General features: G+C 41.4%; 1 protein-coding gene and 1 long non-coding RNA gene across 8 annotated transcripts; one reads left to right on the forward strand and one right to left on the reverse strand.

The window, feature by feature from the left end:
* Positions 1 to 2545, reverse strand: LOC112261725. Of its 2 annotated transcripts, XR_002955193.1 has the most exons (5): positions 2456 to 2545; positions 2025 to 2131; positions 1757 to 1919; positions 803 to 951; positions 1 to 545 (listed from the first exon to the last, which is right to left on the reverse strand). It is a non-coding gene; the product is annotated as an uncharacterized LOC112261725 (long non-coding RNA). The 2 variants fall into 2 exon arrangements; XR_002955192.2 differs by having other exon boundaries at positions 2025 to 2516.
* Positions 2546 to 12575: 10030 nt separating this feature from the next.
* LOC112261590 (ras-related protein Rab-35) lies at positions 12576 to 21106 on the forward strand. Of its 6 annotated transcripts, none has more exons than XM_024437059.2 (7): positions 12576 to 12986; positions 13771 to 14830; positions 15293 to 15343; positions 15487 to 15610; positions 18431 to 18555; positions 19886 to 20010; positions 20572 to 21106. In XM_024437059.2, exons 2-7 carry the CDS (start codon positions 14770 to 14772, stop codon positions 20719 to 20721), a joined length of 636 nt encoding a protein of 211 aa, XP_024292827.1. In that variant the 5' UTR covers positions 12576 to 12986; positions 13771 to 14769; the 3' UTR covers positions 20722 to 21106. The 6 variants fall into 6 exon arrangements, with proteins under 6 accessions (XP_024292827.1, XP_024292819.1, XP_024292836.1 ...); XM_024437051.2 differs by having other exon boundaries at positions 13785 to 14830; XM_024437068.2 differs by having other exon boundaries at positions 12576 to 12982.
* Positions 21107 to 21328: the final 222 nt, after the last annotated feature.

The raw sequence follows: 21328 nt of genomic DNA on the forward strand, positions 1-21328 counted from the left end.
TTGTGGTTGAACATATATATTGTATGTCTTCAACATTATTAATTGTTGTAATTAACAAATACCATCAAGGAATACCTTACAATTGACAATAATGAACATCCTATGAAACAGCTATAAAAAACAATCTGGCAATATTTTATAGGTACATGTGTCAATTTACTTATTTTTTTGTACACTCACATGGCAATCATAGACTGAAATGCTGAATTCTGGTGTGTGGAACAGAGAGGAGGTGGGTATTGTGTGGATGGGAGGTTCTGCCTGTCACTTGTTTTCAACAGGTCGTCCGTCTTGGAAGGTGGACTCAAAGAAGGAGACCGCAAAATCCAGGCGCTGCTCCCCTCTTTGTTCTGAGTGTTTGCAGTGCTAGTGTTTTAAGCTAATCTGTGTATCTCACATAATGAGCCCAGTATGATAGTTGGCTTGCTTTTTCTTAGCAGATAATGACAATAACAGTAGCTGATGTAATGGAAAGTTGGAGTGTGGTTGGTAATGGAGGACATCAGGTGGATCCATGTCTGGGTGTTGGGCATAACTCCTAGGTCCTGGAGAACAGGAGCAGAGTAAAGGGAAAGGGTAGGAGACACGTAAACAAGCAAACACACAGGTTAAAGGATTATCAGGCATGTAAAAAAACAGTTATTGAATTGTTTAAATGTTTGATTAGACATGCAATAATGTTAATGGCAGACAGGAAAGAAAACATCTCATTTTTTTTATGTCAGTGGGTTTGATAACGGAGGTAAGAGATGGTCCCTGGAAAAGACAGATCACTGAAGTCATACACCTTAACAGTACCTACCTGGATGTAGTTGAGGACTTTACGTAGCACAGGTGCTTGTAAGGGCACGGATGATAGGCCAGTTGAGGTTGTTTAATGACGCTGATTAAACAGAGCAAATACAGCACAGTATGGCTTGACAACTGTGTTAACTAAGAGTTTGTGTGGTTCTGAAAAGGGGAAAATTAAATACAACAGTAAATGGCAGGTTATAGGCTTAATACAACCTACAATTACATAAGCTATAAATAATATGGCTACAATTGGTTATCTGCTGGTTAACAACATGGCTGTGACTTCACTAATGAATGATCAGAAGAGTGTAACTACACAGTACTACTGATCAGCACCATCATCCTCACACAACTTGAATGTATAATGCATCCACAAGGCTCATTGCTCAAACAAATACCCACATAATCAGTAAACAGTATACATCAATATAACCACAGGGCATATAAGACTAGACACTGAAATGCGAAATGTCTGAAATGAGATGACAGAAACAACAGGGTTAGCAAGCTTACAGTTGCTAGCTCACGGTAAAAACGCTAATTAGCATAACAAACACATGAATTGTAAGAAACATGAACTCACATTTCTGAAGGACACCCACTGGCCTTGGCTAAAACAAAGAATGCTAACTGGGGGTAATCACATGAGATGGCTGGAATTTATCACGGCTTGTGTACTCTCTCTAGTTACTTCCTACTCCTTAGTTAGAGATCGCCCAGCATGCTCTGCTCCACATCACCGGTTGCCGGAGCTACAGCTCTCCTATAATTAACTAATATTTACTCTCATCAGTCTTTCGTACACTGGAAGTGGCGGTTACTCAGCGTGACCCAGTAGTTAGCCTTGAGATTGACTATTTGGAGAACCCCCTGGGCCAGTGTTGGTACTGCTGACAACATGGCAATGCCGCACACCACGAGATGGCAAATGAAAATAGTTATCTGAGATTTGTATATTCACCTTAATAACGGATGGTGACCCCAGCTAGAAGCACCAAGCTTTCCCGGGTCTCGTCTTCCTTTCAAGCTAAGTCATTTGCCCAGATGTCGAACCTCTTGGTCACCTTGATTCTACTCCGGTGGCTCTCCGTTTTCTCATGTACCCTGTCCATGTTCAGTCTCACCTTGATTGATAGAAATGCAATAATATTTAATATTTCTACAAATGTATAACTCATATCTCTCTTGGAAGGCCAGAAAATAAATTAACAATGGACAATAATTTTTACCTGGTAAAAGGATGTGGAAGTTTTTTAAGTCCGCGCCTGAAGGTGGTCTTCGAAGGCGTTCTGATCTGGTTCGACACTTCCACCACATCAGGTGGAGTATCAGTGACCTCAAAGTACGTTATACAAAAACAGCAATAGAAAACCCCGAAGTCAATCACACTTTTCTTATACTACAGTATATGCAATCATTTCATATTCGATATCATAATAGATATCAGTGGCAATTTCGAAAAAGCTCATTTAAAAAATATATAATAATATATTTTAAAAAGTAGACCATTAGCAACCTAGCCTAACTACATTACTTACAATGGGGAAAATGCCAACTAGTTTTTCACATATTCCTTGAACACCATCAAACTCATGAACTATGTAATTAACCATGCTACATCAATAATTTGAGTCATATTGCAATTTTGCACATTACATACCTGAATTTATAGGGTTAATTGATGAGACGGGGGGAAACGTTAGTTTTCAGAACTAGTCATTCTCCAAGAATGAAGAAGAAATGCCCAAGATCTCACAAATGCACTCCATTGACGTCACAGCTTCCTCTAGCGGCAGTAATTATATAAATCAATTAAATGCAAATACCAGGGAGGCCTAGAAATGGCTCGATAAAATAACAAAATAAAATGACCTTACATATGTTTGTGTCACATATACACATGGCATATGTTTGGGTACCACCTTAACATCTCTGATCTGCTTGCCTCAATAAATGAATGCTAGAACATTGGTAGCCAGGATTAGCTATTTGTGTCTAGTCTCTTAATAATTGCACAATGGTGCAAGTTAGACACGTTATCATTTGTTTGCATGTAAGCATGTCTTTTTTGTTGGTCCTGTCAATGTTGAGTGATCACACATGCCTCAGCTTAAAGTGGGGATGTTTCATAGTATTTCTGATCATCTTAACTCACCACCAATTATTTTTTATTTTTTTTACAGAAAACCACTGAACCACCACTGCAATATAGGCCTACACTCAGATAAAAAAGGTGCTGTCTGCAAACTAACAGGATTCTTCTTCTATCCCCATAGAACACTTTTTGGTTCCAGATAGAACCCCTTCTGTGTCTTGGTAGAACCCTTTTGGGCTCCATTCCACAGAGGGTTCTACATGGAACCAAAAAGACTTCTCCTTTGTTAACAGCCAAAGAACCCTGTTCGAACCCCTTTCTCAAACAGCGTGCTCAACAAGTTTAGCCTGTTAAGTTTACACCATTTCATTCTGTACTCAAACATCAGCCTGTTTAAAATAACACGCAACAAAGCACCACCACCTTTTGAACGTTTTCGTCAACATCTGCTCAGACTTAAATCGCAGTGTTCCAAGAACCTCCACCAGGGGTGACTGTAGTATCCTCAGACAAAAAGGAGACGAGGCACCTAGCACTCATTTTAAATCCCAAGGAGTCTTTATTTTCATACTGTATGCTCTCACTCTCATCACCATCTCTTCATGTCTTTACTTAGAACTCCATCCATCCACACACATACACAAACTACACTATAGCATCTTGCTTACATGTATCACATTTTAGGCATCCAGCTGAGGCCTTGGATGGATCATGTTGCACTGAGATGGACACAGGAGAAAATGTACAGTCATTTTTAGTGCCGTGGCAAAGTAATTGAACAGGAGAAGAGGATGTGGTTACTTGTGGAGGGAGAACAGTGAGGGTGGTGGGTTTAGCAGCTGATTGGTTGCTCTGGCTACTAAAAGTAGGAGATTTAGAAAGAGATTTAGAAATTAGTTTGACATTGCCATAGTTCAACAGCCATCATTAACACACTCCCAGAGATTGCAATACATTCAGTATTCACTGAATTATGTAGCCTACCCATCCCCATTTACAATTGTATTCATCAATGATAAAAATTATACTAGAGCACATTCAATTACATTATTATTGTAGACTATAGACTACTCTTGTATCTACCTTGTACAATACTGTAATCATTGAATGAAGTAGCTTACCCATCCACATTTATAATTGAATTGATCAATTAGATATAATACTAGCACATAACAGTTACACTGTTGTAGAATAAGCTACTTCTGTATCCGCACTATATTAGGATACCGTTGTGATTTTGTCAGGCATGATTTTAGGTCTTCGATCAAAGTTGCATGTTGTACCTCATTTCCCTTCTTTAGTGAAAAGTAGTGTCCCCCATTCAATTCAGTTTGATTGTGAATGTGTAGTAGAGGTAGACCGATTATGATTTTTCAACGCTGATACCAGATAATTGGAGGACCCAAAAAATCTGATACCAATTAATCGGACAATTTTTTATTTGTAATAATGAAAATTACAACAATACTGAATGAACACTTATTAACTTAATATAATACATCAATAAAAATCCATTTAGCCTCAAATAAATAATGGAACATGTTCAATTTGGTTTAAATAATGCAAAAACAAAGTGTTGGTGAAGTAGAAGTGCAATATGTGCCATGTAAAAAAGCTAACGTTTGAGATCCTTGCTCAGAACATATGAAAGTTGGTGGTTCCTTTTAACATGAGACTTCAATATTCCAAGGTAAGAGGTTTTGGGTTGTAGTTAATATAGTATTTATAGGACTATTTCTCTATATACACCATTTGTATTTCATATACCTTTGACTATTGGATGTTCTTATAGGCACTATAGTATTGCCAGTGTAACAGTATAGCTTCCGTCCCTCTCTGCTAACTACCTAACCTGGGCTCGAACCAGCAACACATCGACAACAGCCACACTCGAAGCAGCGTTACCCATCGCTCCAGAAATGCCACAGCCCTAGGGGAATAACTACTCCAAGTCTCAGAGCGAGTGACATTTGAAACGCTATTAGCGTGCACCCCGAGAACTAGCTAGTCATTTCACATCGGTTACACCAGCCATTAGGCTGATAGGCTTGAAGTCATAAACAGCGCTGTGCTTGCGAAGAGCTGCTGGCAAAACACAAGAAAGTGCTGTTTGAATGAATGCTTACGAGCCAGCTGCATACCATCGCTCAGTCAGACTGCTCTATCAAATCATAGACTTAATTATAACATAACACACAGAAATACAAGCCTTTGGTCATTAATATGGTCGAATCCGGAAACTCTGTCACGTTTGTCGTAACGATGAGACCAAGGCGCAGTGTGATTTGAATACATTCTTCTTTATTTACGAAGAACACTAAACAAACTAACAAACAACCCGACCGTGAATCTAATAATAACAAGTGCTGACAATAACCCACCAAACCAAAATGGAAAATGGCAACCTAAATAGGATCCCCAATCAGAGACAACGATAAACAGCCGTCTCTGATTGGGAACCAATTCAGGCCACCATAGACCTACATTTACCAAGACAATACCAAAACCCCATAGATATACAAAAAACCCTAGACAAGACAAAAATGCACATACCACCCTGTCACACCCTGACCTAACCAAAATAATAAAGAATACAAAGATAACTAAGGTCAGGGCATGATACTATCATCTCGAAAACAAAAAGTTTATTATTTCAGTGAAATACGGAATTGTTCGGTATTTTATCTAACGGGTGGCATCCCTAAGTCTAAATATTATTGTTGCATTGCACAACCTTCAATGTTATGTCATAATTACGTACAATTCTGGAAAATTAGTTCGTAATGAGCCAGGCTGCCCAAACTGTGGCGTATACCCTGACTCTGCGTGCAATGAACACAATTTCACCTGGTTAATATTGCCTACATGATGGTGTGTTCCAACCTCCATGATTGATGACATCCCCACCTCTCTCTCTCTCTCTCTCTCTCTCTCCCATTTTGAGAAAGGTGTGAATGACATTGTTGCTGGGGTACAGCAGTATCAATCACCACTATTGGACAACCTCAGGAAGCAGATGGAAGCAGTGCTAAAGAAGCATTCAGGAAGCACATCAGGTCAACTTGAAAAAGATGCAATGGATATATTTGACAATTTCATTGACCCTTTTGCTGGCGTTGCAACAACATTTAGACAGGACAGTGGTATTAAGAAGCTGTTTGGACGCAGAGGAAATTCCAATTGCTCGAACCATATGCAGGATGAAATGTGGAGGATCAAAAGACATTTTCATCAAAGATAAATTATTTTATTATGTACCATTAGTCAAAAGTCTAGAACAGTTCTTATCACACCCAAGGATTTTGTCTATGGTTAAAAAGGGACCCCAGATGTGCAGGGAAAGTTTTTTCATGACATGGTTGATGGTGCTCTTCTAAAATCACATCCCTTATTTTCAGAGAAACCAAAGGCATTGCAGATTGTTCTGTACACGGATTAAATAGAAATCTGTAATCCACTAGGTCCTTTGCATCAAAAAACAAGTTAATTGTGTACTACACCCTAGGAAATATAAATCCAAAATACAGGTCTAAACTGGCTGCTATCAGGATACTTGCCATGGCTAGATCAGTAGACCTCCGTCAATCTGGTGTAGATGTAATATTGAATAGAATCAAGGAAGACATGGATGCATTGTACAGTGGGGTTAAAATGCTAACTATTAACGGAGAGAAAATTATATATGGTGCCATGGTTTCTCTGTGGAGACACCCTGGCACAACAGGGTTCAAAGAGGGTGTGGGCTTTGCCTACAGTAAGTGCAGACATGTATATACTAAAGGATATATAGGATGTATATACTAAAAAGACATTGGAGAAGCATGTCAGTGTGATGAAATAGAAAAGGCACAGACGGACTTGCTTCGCAACAGCCTGAGAACAACATATGGGATCAATAGAAGGAGCAAGTTAGTTGAATTCCCAGCCTTTGATATCATACAAACTCCGCAAGACATTATGCATGTCATTCTGGAGGCATATCCCCATTGGAAGTCAAATGTGTTTTGAATCATCTCGTTGTGTCAGGACAGATTGATCTGGACTGAGTGAATTCTGCTATTCTTGGTTTCCCTTAATTCCCCTCTAGATGTTAGAGATCGGCCATCCCCAATTTCTGTTAGTACATTAAAGTCAAGTGATGGTAAACTAAAACAGTCATCTGGGCAAATGCTTGTCCTGCTAAGGATATTGCCATTTGTTTTTGGGGAGTTTGGAAGTCAATGCATATATACAACTGATAATTGAGCTAATAGAGATAGTACAGATAGTATTTGTACAGATAGTATTTGCGCCTGTTCTTTCCATTGTGACTGTGTCTAGGTTGAAGTTGCTCATTGAAAATCATTTGAAGCATTGGAAGTTGCTTTTTCCAGACCGCAATGTTACACCTAAACAGCATTATATGATACATTTGCCATCACAGATAAAGTCATTGGGTCCAATGGTTAGACATATGTGTATGCGGTTTGAGTCTAAAAATTGTTTCTTTAAACAATGGGCTTCCAATGGGCTTGGGCTTTGCAAGTCTTTGATCAATCAGAATCAAATATATGAAAGCTGCCAAAATGTTGACAGTTCAATGCACCCAATTTTTTCAAATGAAAGGGAGATGGGACCTGTATCAGAGGTTAAAGAGGTACAATATTTACGTGGGAAATTGAGGGACTTCCTAGGTTTCAATGAAGTAAACCATGCTGTATCAGTCAAATGGCTTGTAATAAATTGTAATAAATACATAACTCAGAAGTCCATGATCTTTGCCAATGTACTGAATGGTAATATGCCAGAATTTGGACTGGTCAAAAACATATATTTCTTCTTGATTCTAGGCTTTATTGTTTGGAATATCAACCATTTCAAACTATACGCTTTGATAGAAACTTCATGGCTTATCAAGTTGAGGTCCCACACCTTGCACAGGCCACTGAGTTAGTGGATGCTGAAAAGCTGGTTGATTTTACGTCTTATTACACAATTAGCAACAAGAGCCAAACTTATGTACAAGTCAAATACCATCTTGGGGATGTAATAGAATTGTACAACAGTTCAAATGACTCATACTGTGTTCCCCAGATATGAAAAGTGTACTGTCTTTGTTCTGTACTGTATTTTGTCTACACGATTGCTGTGTGTAAGATTGACAATAAAACAGTGAATTCCATTTGGTCATTATCTGTTCTTAATATGTGAAGAGATGAAAAGGATAAGATGCTTGAAATAAGAAATTCTGACTTTGACAAAGCAGTTTTGTACTTGTCAGTGTTGATCAAACAGCTTTATAATTCTGGTAATTCTAGTTTTGAGTATTAAATTACTTATTAAGTTACTTAATTGACTATAAACTTTTATACTAACGTCACCAACCTGAGGTAAAACAATATGTAACCCCCCTTAGAGCCCCTAACCAACAATAGAGTTTAAAACAAAATACAGATAAGAATAAGAAATAAAAGTAACAAGTAATTAAAGAGCAGCAGTAAAATAACAATAGCGAGACCTATGTACAGGGTGGGTACCGGTACAGAGTCAATGTGCAGGAGGCACCGGTTAGTTGAGGTAATATGTACATGTAGGTAGAGTTATTAAAGTGACTATGCATAGATGATAACAACAGAGAGTAGCAGCTGTGTAAAAGAGGGGGGGACAATGCAAATAGTCTGGGTAGCCATTTGATTAGATGTTCAGGAGTCTTTGACAATTTTTAGGGCCTTTCTCTGACACCGCCTGCTATAGAGGTTGTGGATGGCAGGAAGCTTGGCCCCGGTGATGTACTGGACCGTTCACACTACTCTCTGTAGTGCCTTGCGGTCGGAGGCCGAGCAATTGCCATACCATGCAGTGATGCAACCAGTCAGGATGCTCTCAAAGGTGCAGCTGTAGAACCTTTTGAGAATCTGAGGACCCATGCCAAATCTTTTCAGTCTCCTATTCCCCGAATAGGCTTTGTTGTGCCCTCTTCACAACTGTCTTAGTATGTTTGGACCATGATAGTTTGTTGCTTCAAGGAACTTGAAGCTCTCAACCTGCTCCACTGCAGCCTCGTCGATGAGAATGGGGGCCTGCTCGGTCCTCTTTTTCCTGTAGTCCACAATCCTCTCGTTTCTCTTGATCACGTTGAGGGTTGAGGTTGTTGCCCTGGCACCACACGGCCAGGTCTCTGACCTCCTCCCTATAGGCTGTCTCGTCGTTGTCGTTGTCGGTGACCATCGGTGTCATCGGCAAACTTAATAATGGTGTCGGAGCCGTGCCTGGCCGTGCAGTCATGAGTGAACAGGGAGTACAGGAGGGGACTAAGAACGCACCCCTGAGGGGCCCCTGTGTTGAGGATCAGCATGGTGGATGTGTTGTTACCTACCCTTGCCACCTGGGGGCGGCCCATCAGGAAGTCCAGGATCCAGTTGCAGAGGGAGGTGTTTAGTCCCAGGGTCCTTATGGTGTTGAACGCTGAGCTGTAGTCAATTAATAGCATGCTCACATAGGTGTTCCTTTAGGTGGGAAAGGGCAGTGTTGTGTGCAATAGAGATTGCATCATCTGTGGATCTGTTGGGGTGGTATGCAAATTGGATTGTGTCTAGGATTTCTGGGCTAATGGTGTTGATGTGATCCATGACCAGCCTTTCAAAGCACTTTATGGCTACAGATGTGAGTGCTACGGGTCGGTAGTTGTTTAGGCAGGTTACCTCAGTGTTCTTGGGCACAGGCACGTTCATGGTCTGCTTAAAACATGTTGGTATTACAGACTCGGACAGGGAGAGGCTGAAAATGTCAGTGAAGACACTTGCCAGTTGGTCAGCGCATGCTCGCAGTACACGTCCTGGTAATCCATCTGGCCCTGCAGCCTTGTGAACGTTGACCTGTTTAAAGGTCTTACTCACATCAGCTGCAGAGAGCGTGATCAGTCTTCCAGAACAGCTGGTGCTCTCATGCATGTTTCAATGTTATTTGCCTCGAAGCGAGCATAGAAGTAGTTTAGGCTCGTGTCACTGGGCAGCTCTCGGCTATGCTTCCCTTTGTAAGGGGGAGCATAGCCGGTTTGTTGGAGTGCATAGCGGGATTTCGTATAAGCTTCCGGGTTAGAGTCCCGCTCCTTGAAGGTGGCAGCTCTAGCCTTTAGCTCAGTGGGGATGTTGCCTGTAATCCATGGCTTCTGGTTGGGGTATGTACATTCAGTCACTGCGGGGACGACGTCATTGATGCACGTATTGATGAAGCCAATGGCTGATGTGGTGTTCTCCTCAATGCCATCGGAGGAATCCTGGAACATATTCCAGTCTGTGCTAGTAAAACAGTCCTGTAGCTTAGCATCTGCTTCATCGGACCACTTTCTTATTGATCTAGTCTCTTGTGCTTCCTGCTTTCATTTTTGCTTGTAAGCAGGAATTAGGAGGATAGAATTATGGTCAGATTTGACAAATGGAGGGTGAGGGAGAGCTTTGTATCCATCTCTGTGTATGGAGTAAACGTCGTCCAGAGTTTTCTTTCCTCTGGTTGCACATTTAACATGCTGATAAAAATTTGGTAAAACGGATTTAAGTTGCCCTGAGTAAAATTCCCTGGCTACTAGGAGCGCTGCCTCTGGGTGAGCGTTTTCCTGTTTGCTTATGACGGAATACAGCTCATTCAATGCTGTCTTAGTGCCAGCCTCAACAGCTATGAATAATACAGATGAAAACTCTCTAGGTAGGTAGTGTGGTCTACAGTTTATCATGAGATACTCTACCTCGGGCGAGCAATAGCTCGAGATCTCCTTAGATGTTGTGCACCAGCTGTTATTTATGAAAATACATAATCTGCCCCCCCTTTGTGCAGATTGCGTAACAAAATACACATCATAATTCAAACAAGCTTCTACTCTTTCTCTCACTCCCTCTCTTTCTAGGAATGTGCCCGCCCTCAATATGGCAAGTGGATCAGCTGCCTGATGACCGACTCTGATTGGATGGTGAGGAAGGGCAGCCCTTGCAATTGAGTTTTTTTCCCATAAGTCAATGGTCCCTTCCCCCATGGCGATACATTAGAACAGTCGCGAAGGTCGACTCCACCTGTGGAATGTCTCGCGCTCTTATCTTTTAGTCCTTCAGGATGAAAAGTCGAGATGCCTGAAATGTTTTTTGCAATGCCGATACTGTAACATTACTCAGCGTTTCCTCCTACAATTTGATCTCCTTTTAATGTAGTTAAATAATTCTCCCTATCCCCTGTGCCTTATTTTTCCCCACCAGCTCTGTGGAGGAGGCCCATCCCTTTCCCTCTGGCACCTCCGCTCCATGTCACCCACCTCCATCTTCTCTCTCTCCGGATGCCAGCGACAAGCCAACTTTTACCAGGACATGGTGAGACGTGTGTGTGGGTCAGACTGCGTGGGAAGGGAGAAATAAAGTTTGTGTTTGTCTTTCTCTAACTGCAGACAGTGTGTGTGTGTGACCTCTCCCCCGCCTGTTGATCTTGTCGGTGGGTGAGGGCCAGTGTGTGTCCCACTGTCTCCTCGGGGGAGAGGTAAAGGCTCAGATCCCCAGCACCCCCCACTCCCTCAACACGCTGGCACTGAACCTCAACAGCACTGTCATTAGACAGACCATCTGAACACTCCACATTACTCATCCAACCCCTCAGGTTAAATTTCCTTCTTTGCTCGTCCCACTTGTTTTCTTCCTGTTCTTGTTCATAAGTCCTGTGTGGCTCAGTTGGTAGAGCATGTCGCTTGCAACACCTTGTTTGTAGGTTCAATTCCCATGGGGTACCAGTACGGAAAAAAAAGTTACGTAATTATGCACTCACTACTGTAAGTCGCTGTGGATAAGAGCATTACTAATGATTACATTTTTGTCCACATAAAAGCTTCAGCACATTTATTTTTTATTTTTTAAATGAAACCTTTATTTAATTAGTCAAGTCAGTTAAGAACAAATTCTTATTTACAATGACGCCCTACCCTGGCCAAACCCGGACGACGCTGGGCCAATCGCCGCCCTATGGGACTCCTAATCCCGGCCGGATGTGATACAGCCTGGATGATATTATTGATATTCAGTTTAGATATGGTTTCAGTTTTGATATGGTCTCAGTGTTGATATGGTTGAGTTTTGTTGAGCAGGGACTGTGGTGGTTTTTGGTGTATGAAGGAAGTGGTTGTGATGTCTTTGGTTTTCCAGGTGCTGACAGCAGGTGGAAGCAGTCACCAGATGGACATATTCACCAACCTGTCACACAGAACCTTCTCGCTGTCTTTCTGAGGACACACACATAACCCGATTTGAGCTCATAATGTGCTATTCCTTGATTAATTGTACTATACTATTGTGTACATAACTCATGCCTCTCTTGTCCAAAGGACTTCCATTCCAGGATTCATCCTGATGTGTTTTATGATAATAAAACATTTTGATCACTTTTCCATATCTGTGCATCAGTCTTGATGAAAAATTAACCCCGGCCTTATGCTCTGAAGGAATACATTGTTTGAAAAATCTCTATATCTTGTCTACATAAAGCCTTGGATTATTCCATTTAGATTTATAGAATATTGGTTTCCCTCCCCAGTGTTAATATTTCATATTTGTAGAGATAGTGTAAGTAACCCAGCCTACTACTATAATCACATTAAACAAGTATAGTACAAACAGACCTATTTTTTTGTATGTATTGATGAGACAAGATAAAGCACACTGAGCAAGATGGGGTGAACAGAGAGGAGGGAGAAGCACATGATTTGGATGTGAGTGACTCAACAACACTCATGTGTGGCCTGAAGACGTCGGGCCGTTGACTAGTCTAAGGCTCCGTCCTTTCCTGAGTCATCCCCCCAGGAACGGTCAACAGATCCTCGTATTTCTCCTTCCGACTTTGTAGCACGACGCGTTTGTAATGCGCATAGAAACTTAGCTACTCTCGAGGAATTATTCCTATACCGTTATCTAGCCGAGTTGTGTTTTGCGCTCATTACATTTTTATGACAAAGTAACTTTTAACTTCGTCTGTGGGTGAGCGGCTAGCAAATAGCAATTCCCAAAGATCCCGGATACAAACGAATCTAGCCTCAGCTCAGGCAGTCACTGCTGATCCTAGCGGTTGATAATGTCCTCTGGTTACATGGTAGGTAAGTGTGTTAAACCCACATGTCTATGGTTTAAATTAAATCAAACATTGTGGTTTGTCATCAACTGTTTTTGAGTAGTTTGCGATTGTAGCTAATTTACGAAGTGTGTTATTGTTGCGACCTAGCCAGCTTGTTTTTCCTCAGACAGCAGACGATTGTGGGTTTGGGTAGGGACTAGGGAGGGACACTTTCCCAGAGTTTTCAGTAATGTTTTCATTGATAATCACGATGAAGAAGAAGCCATAGAAAATAGAAAACGTTGTAGGAATGTGTCAGGATTTATTTTCAAGAACTAACTTTCGCCCCATGTACTCTTTTTTTAAATTTATTTTGTATGTGTTTATTATGGGGAAAACTGTCCTCAGTTCTTGCCATTCTTTCGCCCTAAAATCGGCGACGCGGACAGACATGAGGGATTCTTTTGCTGTCCCTAAAAATACTTTGGTCACTTAGTGAATATCAAAGAAAAAGTATGTTTCTATGATACACACTTTCTACTATTTAACCATATAACCTTTCCCCAAACATTTAGTTTTAACCTCTTCCCAATCCATTACGCCTTCAACCATATATGCTGGCTGTTTCATATAGGTGTGGTTCATATAGGTCTATTTTTAATGTGTGTGGAGAGAGGGAAAACGGCTGGAAACGTTACAGTTAGTGAACAGGGAAGGGAGGGTGCATATAGGGACTGGGTTGGCATGTGGTCACAGAGAATTGACAGACTACAGGTTGTCTCATCACTCTGTCTCTGTATATTGTCATTGATAAATGTGCCATACAGATGTTCTTTTTCAGGGTATGGGCCAAACAAGGGAGCTGAGGAAAGCCTGAAACAAACCAAATACTGTGAAGGTGCCCAACATTTATTTTCCCATAGCTCAGAGAGGAAGTGTAACCAAGGGATTGAGACCGAAGCAGTTCAATGGATGAAAACGTTGCATGGACTGTAGATTGAAAGAGGAAGTACTTCACCCTCTCAGATTTTTGCTTTCGGTCTCTGCTTGTCCAGCCCTTCAGGCCCCTCTGCCTGTTATTTTGTTTCTTGTAAGAGGTGCGTGATAACTTGACGCAGAGATGACAGCAAGACTGTGGAATAAGCAAGAGTGGTAACTGAGAAGAGCAGTGACGTGAATTCTTACATCCGTAGGCTACCCACTGGAATCTAAGTATTAGCTAATCAAGCAACAACAATCCATCTACCTTGGACACAGACTAACAACTATGAGCACTTTCAAACGCTCATGGAGGAAGTGACTGACTCTGCCAGACCGCAATTTGACGAGGATAGTCTCTTTGCCCTTGTGTAGAGTTTAAAGTGTCAGAAGTCCTTCAACATCTGTCACTACAGCCCAACTAAGGGGGAAAAACACATTTCTGCACTGGACTGGTAGAAAGAAAACTTAGGTGAACCTGTGAGTCGGAATATGGTGCTGCAATGAACTAGGAATCCCCTACTGGAGTTAGTGGGAGGAACTGGAACTGAGGTGAAACCCAGAACTAACCGAGGCCTTAGCACGACAACGGAATGCCATGTACTAAACTGGAAATGCGCTTGATTTAACTGGTAATTATTGCACTTTGGAGGTAACAGAACTAGTTTGTAATATTGGAACTGATCTGGGAAATCAGCAGGAAATGAAATTGCAATGGAAGTGTTTTGAGGATGTTTTCTGTACATCTTCCATTCTGAACTGGTAGCATTTGGGAAGACTGGAAACTGTTCCTGTGGAACGGCATTTATTGGGAGAGATTACTGAAACCAACAGCACTGTCTGCAGAAATGGCGGGCCCGGGAAAGGACTACAACCATCTCTTCAAACTGCTCATCATTGGAGACTCCAGTCAGTGCATCTTAACTTCCATCTTCATACAAAGTTCCTGTGGTCCCTTAGTGCTTACTCTGTCTGTGTTTAAAATAGTGTAATTCATGTGTAGCTGTGCTGTGACACTGATGTTTAGCGGGCAGGTCATATTTTGTGAGTTGTGATTTAAAGGATTAGGTTACTGTTTAATCTCCTTAGTAACACAGAAAATATCAGTCAGTCTGCTTAATCATTGGGTGATTATGATGAACATGCCTCACTTACTCACCAAGCTTACAGCTCTGATGATTGACGAAGTAGACTTATTTGTCGCCAACTCTTCAGACAATATGATAGATTTTAAAACATTTACCCATGATGTAGTGATATGGCTTGCTGTATGTTGGCTACTTGTAATAAGTAGCCTGATACTGTGTACTCAGAAGTGAATGAAGGCCTAATCACCTAACATCTCATACCTGTCTAACCTCTCTGCTCAAGATGTAGGGAAAAGCAGTCTACTACTACGATTTGCAGATAACTCCTTCTCTGGTGAGTTGCTGTTCTCTATCTGGTCAGTGTATATACTATTAAACGATGTGAGTGTTTCCTGTTTTCTATATTTTCTTCAAGATTGTGAATGTGTGCATAGCATGTGGTGTGTGTTTCTCTAACCTCTCTGCTTTGGCCTGCAGGCAGCTACATCACTACAATTGGTGTGGACTTTAAGATCCGTACGGTAGACATAGACGGGGAGCGAGTCAAACTGCAGATCTGGGACACGGCGGGCCAGGAACGCTTCAGGACCATCACCTCAACGTAATCTATCATCTATATCAATGATCTATCTACACATATAGAAGCTATACAGTCGTGGCCAAAAGTTTTGAGAATGACACAAATATTAATTTCCACAAAGTTTGCTGCTTCGGTGTCTAGTTCTGTCAATGTTACTATGGAGTACTGAAGTATAATTACAAGCATTTCATAAGTGTCAAAAGCTTTTATTGACAATTACATGAAGTTGACGCAAAGAGTCAATATTTGCAGTGTTGACCCTTCTTTTTCAAGACCTCTGCAATCTGCCCTGGCATGCTGTCAATTAACTTCTGGGCCACATCCTGACTGATGGCAGCCCATTCTTGCATAATCAATGCTTGGAGTTTGTCAGAATTTGTGGGGTTTTGTTTGTCCACCTGCCTCTTGAGGATTGACCACAAGTTCTCAATGGGATTAAAGTCTGGGGAGTTTCCTGGCCATGGACCCAAAATATCTATGTTTTGTTCCCTGAGCCACTTAGTTATCACTTTTGCATTATGGCAAGGTGCTCCATCATGCTGGAAAAGGCATTGTTCGTCACCAAACTGTTCCTGGATGGTTGGGAGAAGTTGCTCTCGGAGGATGTGTTGGTACCATTCTTTATTCATGGCTGTGTTCTTAGGCAAAATTGTGAGTGAGCCCACTCCCTTGGCCGAGAAGCAACCCCACACATGAATGGTCTCCGGATTCTTTACTGTTGACATGACACAGGACTGATGGTAGCGCTCACCTTGTCTACTCCGTACAAGCTTTTTTCCGGATGCCCCAAACAATCGGAAAGGGGATTCATCACAGAAAATGACTTTACCCCAGTCCTCCGCAGTCCTATCTCTGTAATTTGGCAGAATATCAGTCTGTCCCTGATGTTTTTCCTGGAGAGAAGTGGCTTCTTTGCTGCCCTTCTTGACACCAGGCCATCCTCCAAGTCTTCGCCTCACTGTGCGTGCAGATTAGAGGTCGACTGATTAATCGGAATGGCCGGTTAATTAGGGCCGATTTCAAGTTTTCATAAACAATCGGAAATCTGTATTTTTGGGGCGCCGATTTTTGCCGATTTAAAATATATATATATATATTTTTTATACCTTTTTTATTTAACTAGGCAAGTCAGTTAAGAACACATTCTTATTTTCAATGACGGCTTAGGAACGGTGGGTTAACTCCCTTGTTCAGGGGTAGAATGACAGATTCCACCTTGGGATCCAATCTTGCAACCTTACAGTAAACTAGTCCAACGCTATAACCACCTGCCTCTCGTTGCACTCCACAAGGAGACTGCCTGTTACGCAGATGCAGTAGAAGCCAAGGTAAGTTGCTAGCTAGCATTAAACTTACCTTATAAAAAAACAATCAATCAATAATAATCACTAGTTATAACTACACATGGTTGATGATATTACTAGTTTATCTAACGTGTCCTGCTTTGCATATAATCGCTGCAACGCTGGGGGATGATTTAACAAAAGCGCATTTGCAAAAAAGGCACAATCGTTGGACGACTGTACCTAACCATAAACACCAATGCCTTTCTTAATATCAATACACAGAAGTATATATTTTTAAACCTGCATATTTAGCTAAAATAAATCCAGGTTAGCAAGGCAATATAAACCAGGTGAAATTGTGTCACTTTTCTTGCGTTCATTGCACGCAGAGTCAGGGTATATGCAACAGTTTGGGCAGCCAGGCTCATTGCGAACTAATTTGACGTAATTGTACGTAATTATGACATAACATTGAAGGTTGTGCAATGCAGCAAGAATATTTAGACTTAGGGATGCCACCCGTTAGATAAAATACCGAACGGTTCTGTATTTCACTGAAAAAATAGTGTTGTTTTCAAAATGACAGTTTCTGGATTCGACCATATTAATGACCAAAGGCTTGTATTTCTGTGTGTTATTATGTTATAATTATGTTATAATTAAGTCTACCGAGCGATGGTAGGCAGCAGCAGGCTCGTAAGCATTCATTCAAACAAGCCTATCAGCCTAATGGCTGGTGTAACCGATGTGAAATGGCTAGCTAGTTAACGGGGGTGCGTGCTGAAAGCGTTTCAAACGTCACTCGCTCTGAGACTTGGGAGTAGTTATTCCCCTTGCTCCGCAAGGGCCGCGGCTTTTGTGGAGCGATGAGTAACGCTGCTTCGAGTGTGGCTGTTGTCGATGTGTTCCTGGTTCGAGCCCAGGTAGGGGTGAGGAGAGGGACGGAAGCTATACTGTTACTTTGGCAATACTATAGTGCCTATAAGAACATCCAATAGTCAAAGGTATATGAAATACAAATGGTATATAGAGAAATAGTCCTATAAATACTATATTAACTACAACCTAAAACCTCTTACCTTGGAATATTGAAGTCTCATGTTAAAAGGAACCACCAACTTTCATATATTTTCATGTTCTGAGTAAGGAACTCAAACGTTATCGCTTTTACATGGCACATACTGCGCTTTTACTTTCTTCTCCAACACTGTTTTTGCATTATTTATACGAAATTGAGCATGTTTCATTATATATTTGAGACTAAATAGATTTTATGTATTAAGTTAAAATAAGTGTTCATTGTTCGTTCAGTATTGTTGTAATTGTCATTATTACAAATATATTTATATATATATATTTTAAAAACTGATTATTTAATTGGTATCGGCTTTTTTCGGTCCTCCAATAATCGGTATCGTCGTTGAAAAATCATATTCGGTCGACTTCTAATTGATACCAGCCTGGGCAGAGTGCCAGCCAACACAACTATCCCCTGAAAAACAATGTAACGATTTCCTCTTTTATACAGTAGTCTTTCTCCCTGTTCCCCTACCAGGTATTACAGAAATACCCACGGTGTGATTATTGTTTATGACGTCACCAACCCAGAGTCGTTTGTGAACGTGAAGAGGTGGCTTAATGAGATCACTCAGAACTGTGACAACGTCTGTAAGATCCTAGGTGAGTTTGGTGTGCTGAGGTGATAGAGTTGAATGGATATTCACTAAAAATGACTTTTGACTTCCAGTCCAATGTGTTAATGTTATGGCTGATTGTGAACTGATAGACACACATCATATATCCCAAAAGTATATGGACACCCTTTCAAATTAGTGGATTCGGCTATTTCAGCCACACCGTTGCTTACAGGTGTATAAAATCGAGCATGCAATCTCCATAGACAAACATTGTCAGTAGAATGGCCTTACTGAAGTGCTCTGTGACTTTCAATGTGGTACCGTCATAGGATGCCACCTATCCAACAAGTCAGTTCGTCAAATTTCTGCCCTGCTAGAGCTTCTCCAGTCAACTCAAAGTGCTGTTATTGTGAAGTGGAAACGTCTAGGAGCAACAACGGCTCAGCCGCGAAGTGGTAGGCCACACAAGCTCACAGAATGGGACCGCCTAGTTCTGGACCCCGTAAAAATCATCTGTCCTCGGTTGCAACACTCACTACCGAGTTCCAAATTGCCTTTGGAAACAACGACAGCAGAGTAACTGTTTGTCGGGAGCTTCATGAAATGGGTTTCCATGGCCGAGCAGCCACACACAATGCGCAATGCCAAGTGGTGTAAAGCTCGCCACCATTGGACTCTGGAGCAGTTGAAACTCGTTCTCTGGAGTTCTGAATCCCGCTTCAACATCTGGCAGTCCGACAGACAAATCTGGGTTTGGGGGATGTCAGGATAACGCTACCTGCCCCAATACATAGTGCCAACTGTAAAGTTAGGTGGAGGAGGAATAATGGTCTGGGACTGTTTTTCATGGTTTGGGCTAGGCCCCTTTAGCTCCAGTGAAATTAAATCTTAATGCTACAGCATACAATGACATTCTAGACGATTCTATGCTTCCAACCTTGTGGCAACAGTTTGGGTAGGCCCTTTCCTGTTTCATCATGACAATTACCCCGTGCACAAAGCGAGGTACATACAGAAATGGTTTGTCGAGATTGGTGTGGAAGAACTTGATTGGCCTGCACAGAGCCCTGACCTCAACCCCATAGAACACCTTTGGGATGAATTGGAACACCAACTGTGAGCCAGGCCTAATCGCCCAACATCAGTGCCCGACCTCACTAATGCTATTGTGGCTGAATGGAAGCAAGTCCTCGCAACAATGTTCCATCATCTAGTGGAAAGACTTCCCAGAAGAGTGGAGGCTGTTATGGCATGATTTTGTAATGAGATGTTTGACGTGCAGGTGTCCACATACTTTTGGTCATGTAGTGTACTGTGCTGTCCAAAACAACATCTTTCATTCATCCCCACTTCTCTCTCTCGCCCTCTTTCAGTGGGGAACAAGAATGACGACCCCTCCAAGAAGCAGGTGGACTCCCAGGATGCAATGCATTTCGGGGAGTCGGTGGGCGTCCGGGTATTTGAGACGAGTGCCAAAGAAAATATCAACGTTGAAGAGGTGAGCCTGGCAGCCATGTTCCAAACCCAGGGTGTACCTCATTCACTTCCTCCTAGTAATAATAATAAAATAAAATTAGTCAGCTCCGTCAAAATAAAACTAAGCCTCAAATATCCAGGATGTCTTTGGGAAAGCTGAGCTTGAGACCTGATATGTCTCTCACAGGGAATTATCAGTTTATTTAGCTTTTTTTTATGGAAAAAAAAAGTACCCTGCTATCAGAAGCCATGACATCATTTTCTGGACTTTTCCATACTGTTTAAAGGCAGAGTCAACTTAGTGTATGTAAACTTCTGACCCACTGGAATTGTGATACAGTGAATTATAAGTGAAATAATCTGTCTGTAAACAATTGTTGGGAAAATTACTTGTCATGCACAAAGTAGACGTCCTAACCATCTTGCAAAAACTAGTTTGTTAACAAGACATTTGTGGAGTGGTTCAAAAACTAGTTTTAATGACTCCAACTGTATATATCGTGGTGTGTATGTATTTTACAGTCATTGCCCTGTTTTGCTCCTTTGCCTTCTCCTGCTCCTCCCCTCTCCTTCCCTCTCTCAGATGTTTATGGCTTTCACTCACATGGTCCTTCGGACAAAGAAGCAGAGTCAGAGTCGTGCAGAGAGAGAGCGGGAACGAGAGAAGGAAACGGTTGACATCAACTCTCACAGACACAGAGAGAGGAGGAAGAGGGGGAAGAAGTGTTGCTGAGGGAGAAAGGGAGGATATTTTCCAAGAACAGGACAGACCAATGGAGAGTCGAGCATCCAAAGTCTGTCTGCGCTCATGTGGAAAGAGCCAGGACATTACATGTTGACATTGCACTGAGTGAAGATTACAAGAGGTTAAGGACAGAAAACCACTGTTACGTGCCAAATTTTTACCCTAGCAGTTATTTTTTATGAATGTATATTAATGTCATTTTCTCATTAAAAAGGAAACTGGATCCCCAAAGTGTCAAACTGTTATTAAAACCCCTAATTTAGGAAATACACTAATGACTTCAAGTGACTAGAGTGATGCATCTGTCTTATTTGTAATGAAAAAGACTGTGACAAATATAACATCCTAAATAAACAGTGAGCAATAAAGTCAATCTGTATGCTTTTTATATGCAATATACCATTCCTAAAACCTATTCAGTATTTCAATGCTGAACCCCATTACACTCTTGTTTACCTTTTTTTTTTTTGTCTGGTAAATTAACACAAGATTCTCAAGTGTGTATGATACACATTGTCTAGTATATCCATCCCTTAAAGTCCATTTGTGCCAGTGCTTCAATGTTGACAATTAGGGCACTTGCCTACTTACGGGA

Source organism: Oncorhynchus tshawytscha, linkage group LG01, assembly GCF_018296145.1.
Source record: "Oncorhynchus tshawytscha isolate Ot180627B linkage group LG01, Otsh_v2.0, whole genome shotgun sequence".
NCBI lineage: Eukaryota > Metazoa > Chordata > Actinopteri > Salmoniformes > Salmonidae > Oncorhynchus > Oncorhynchus tshawytscha.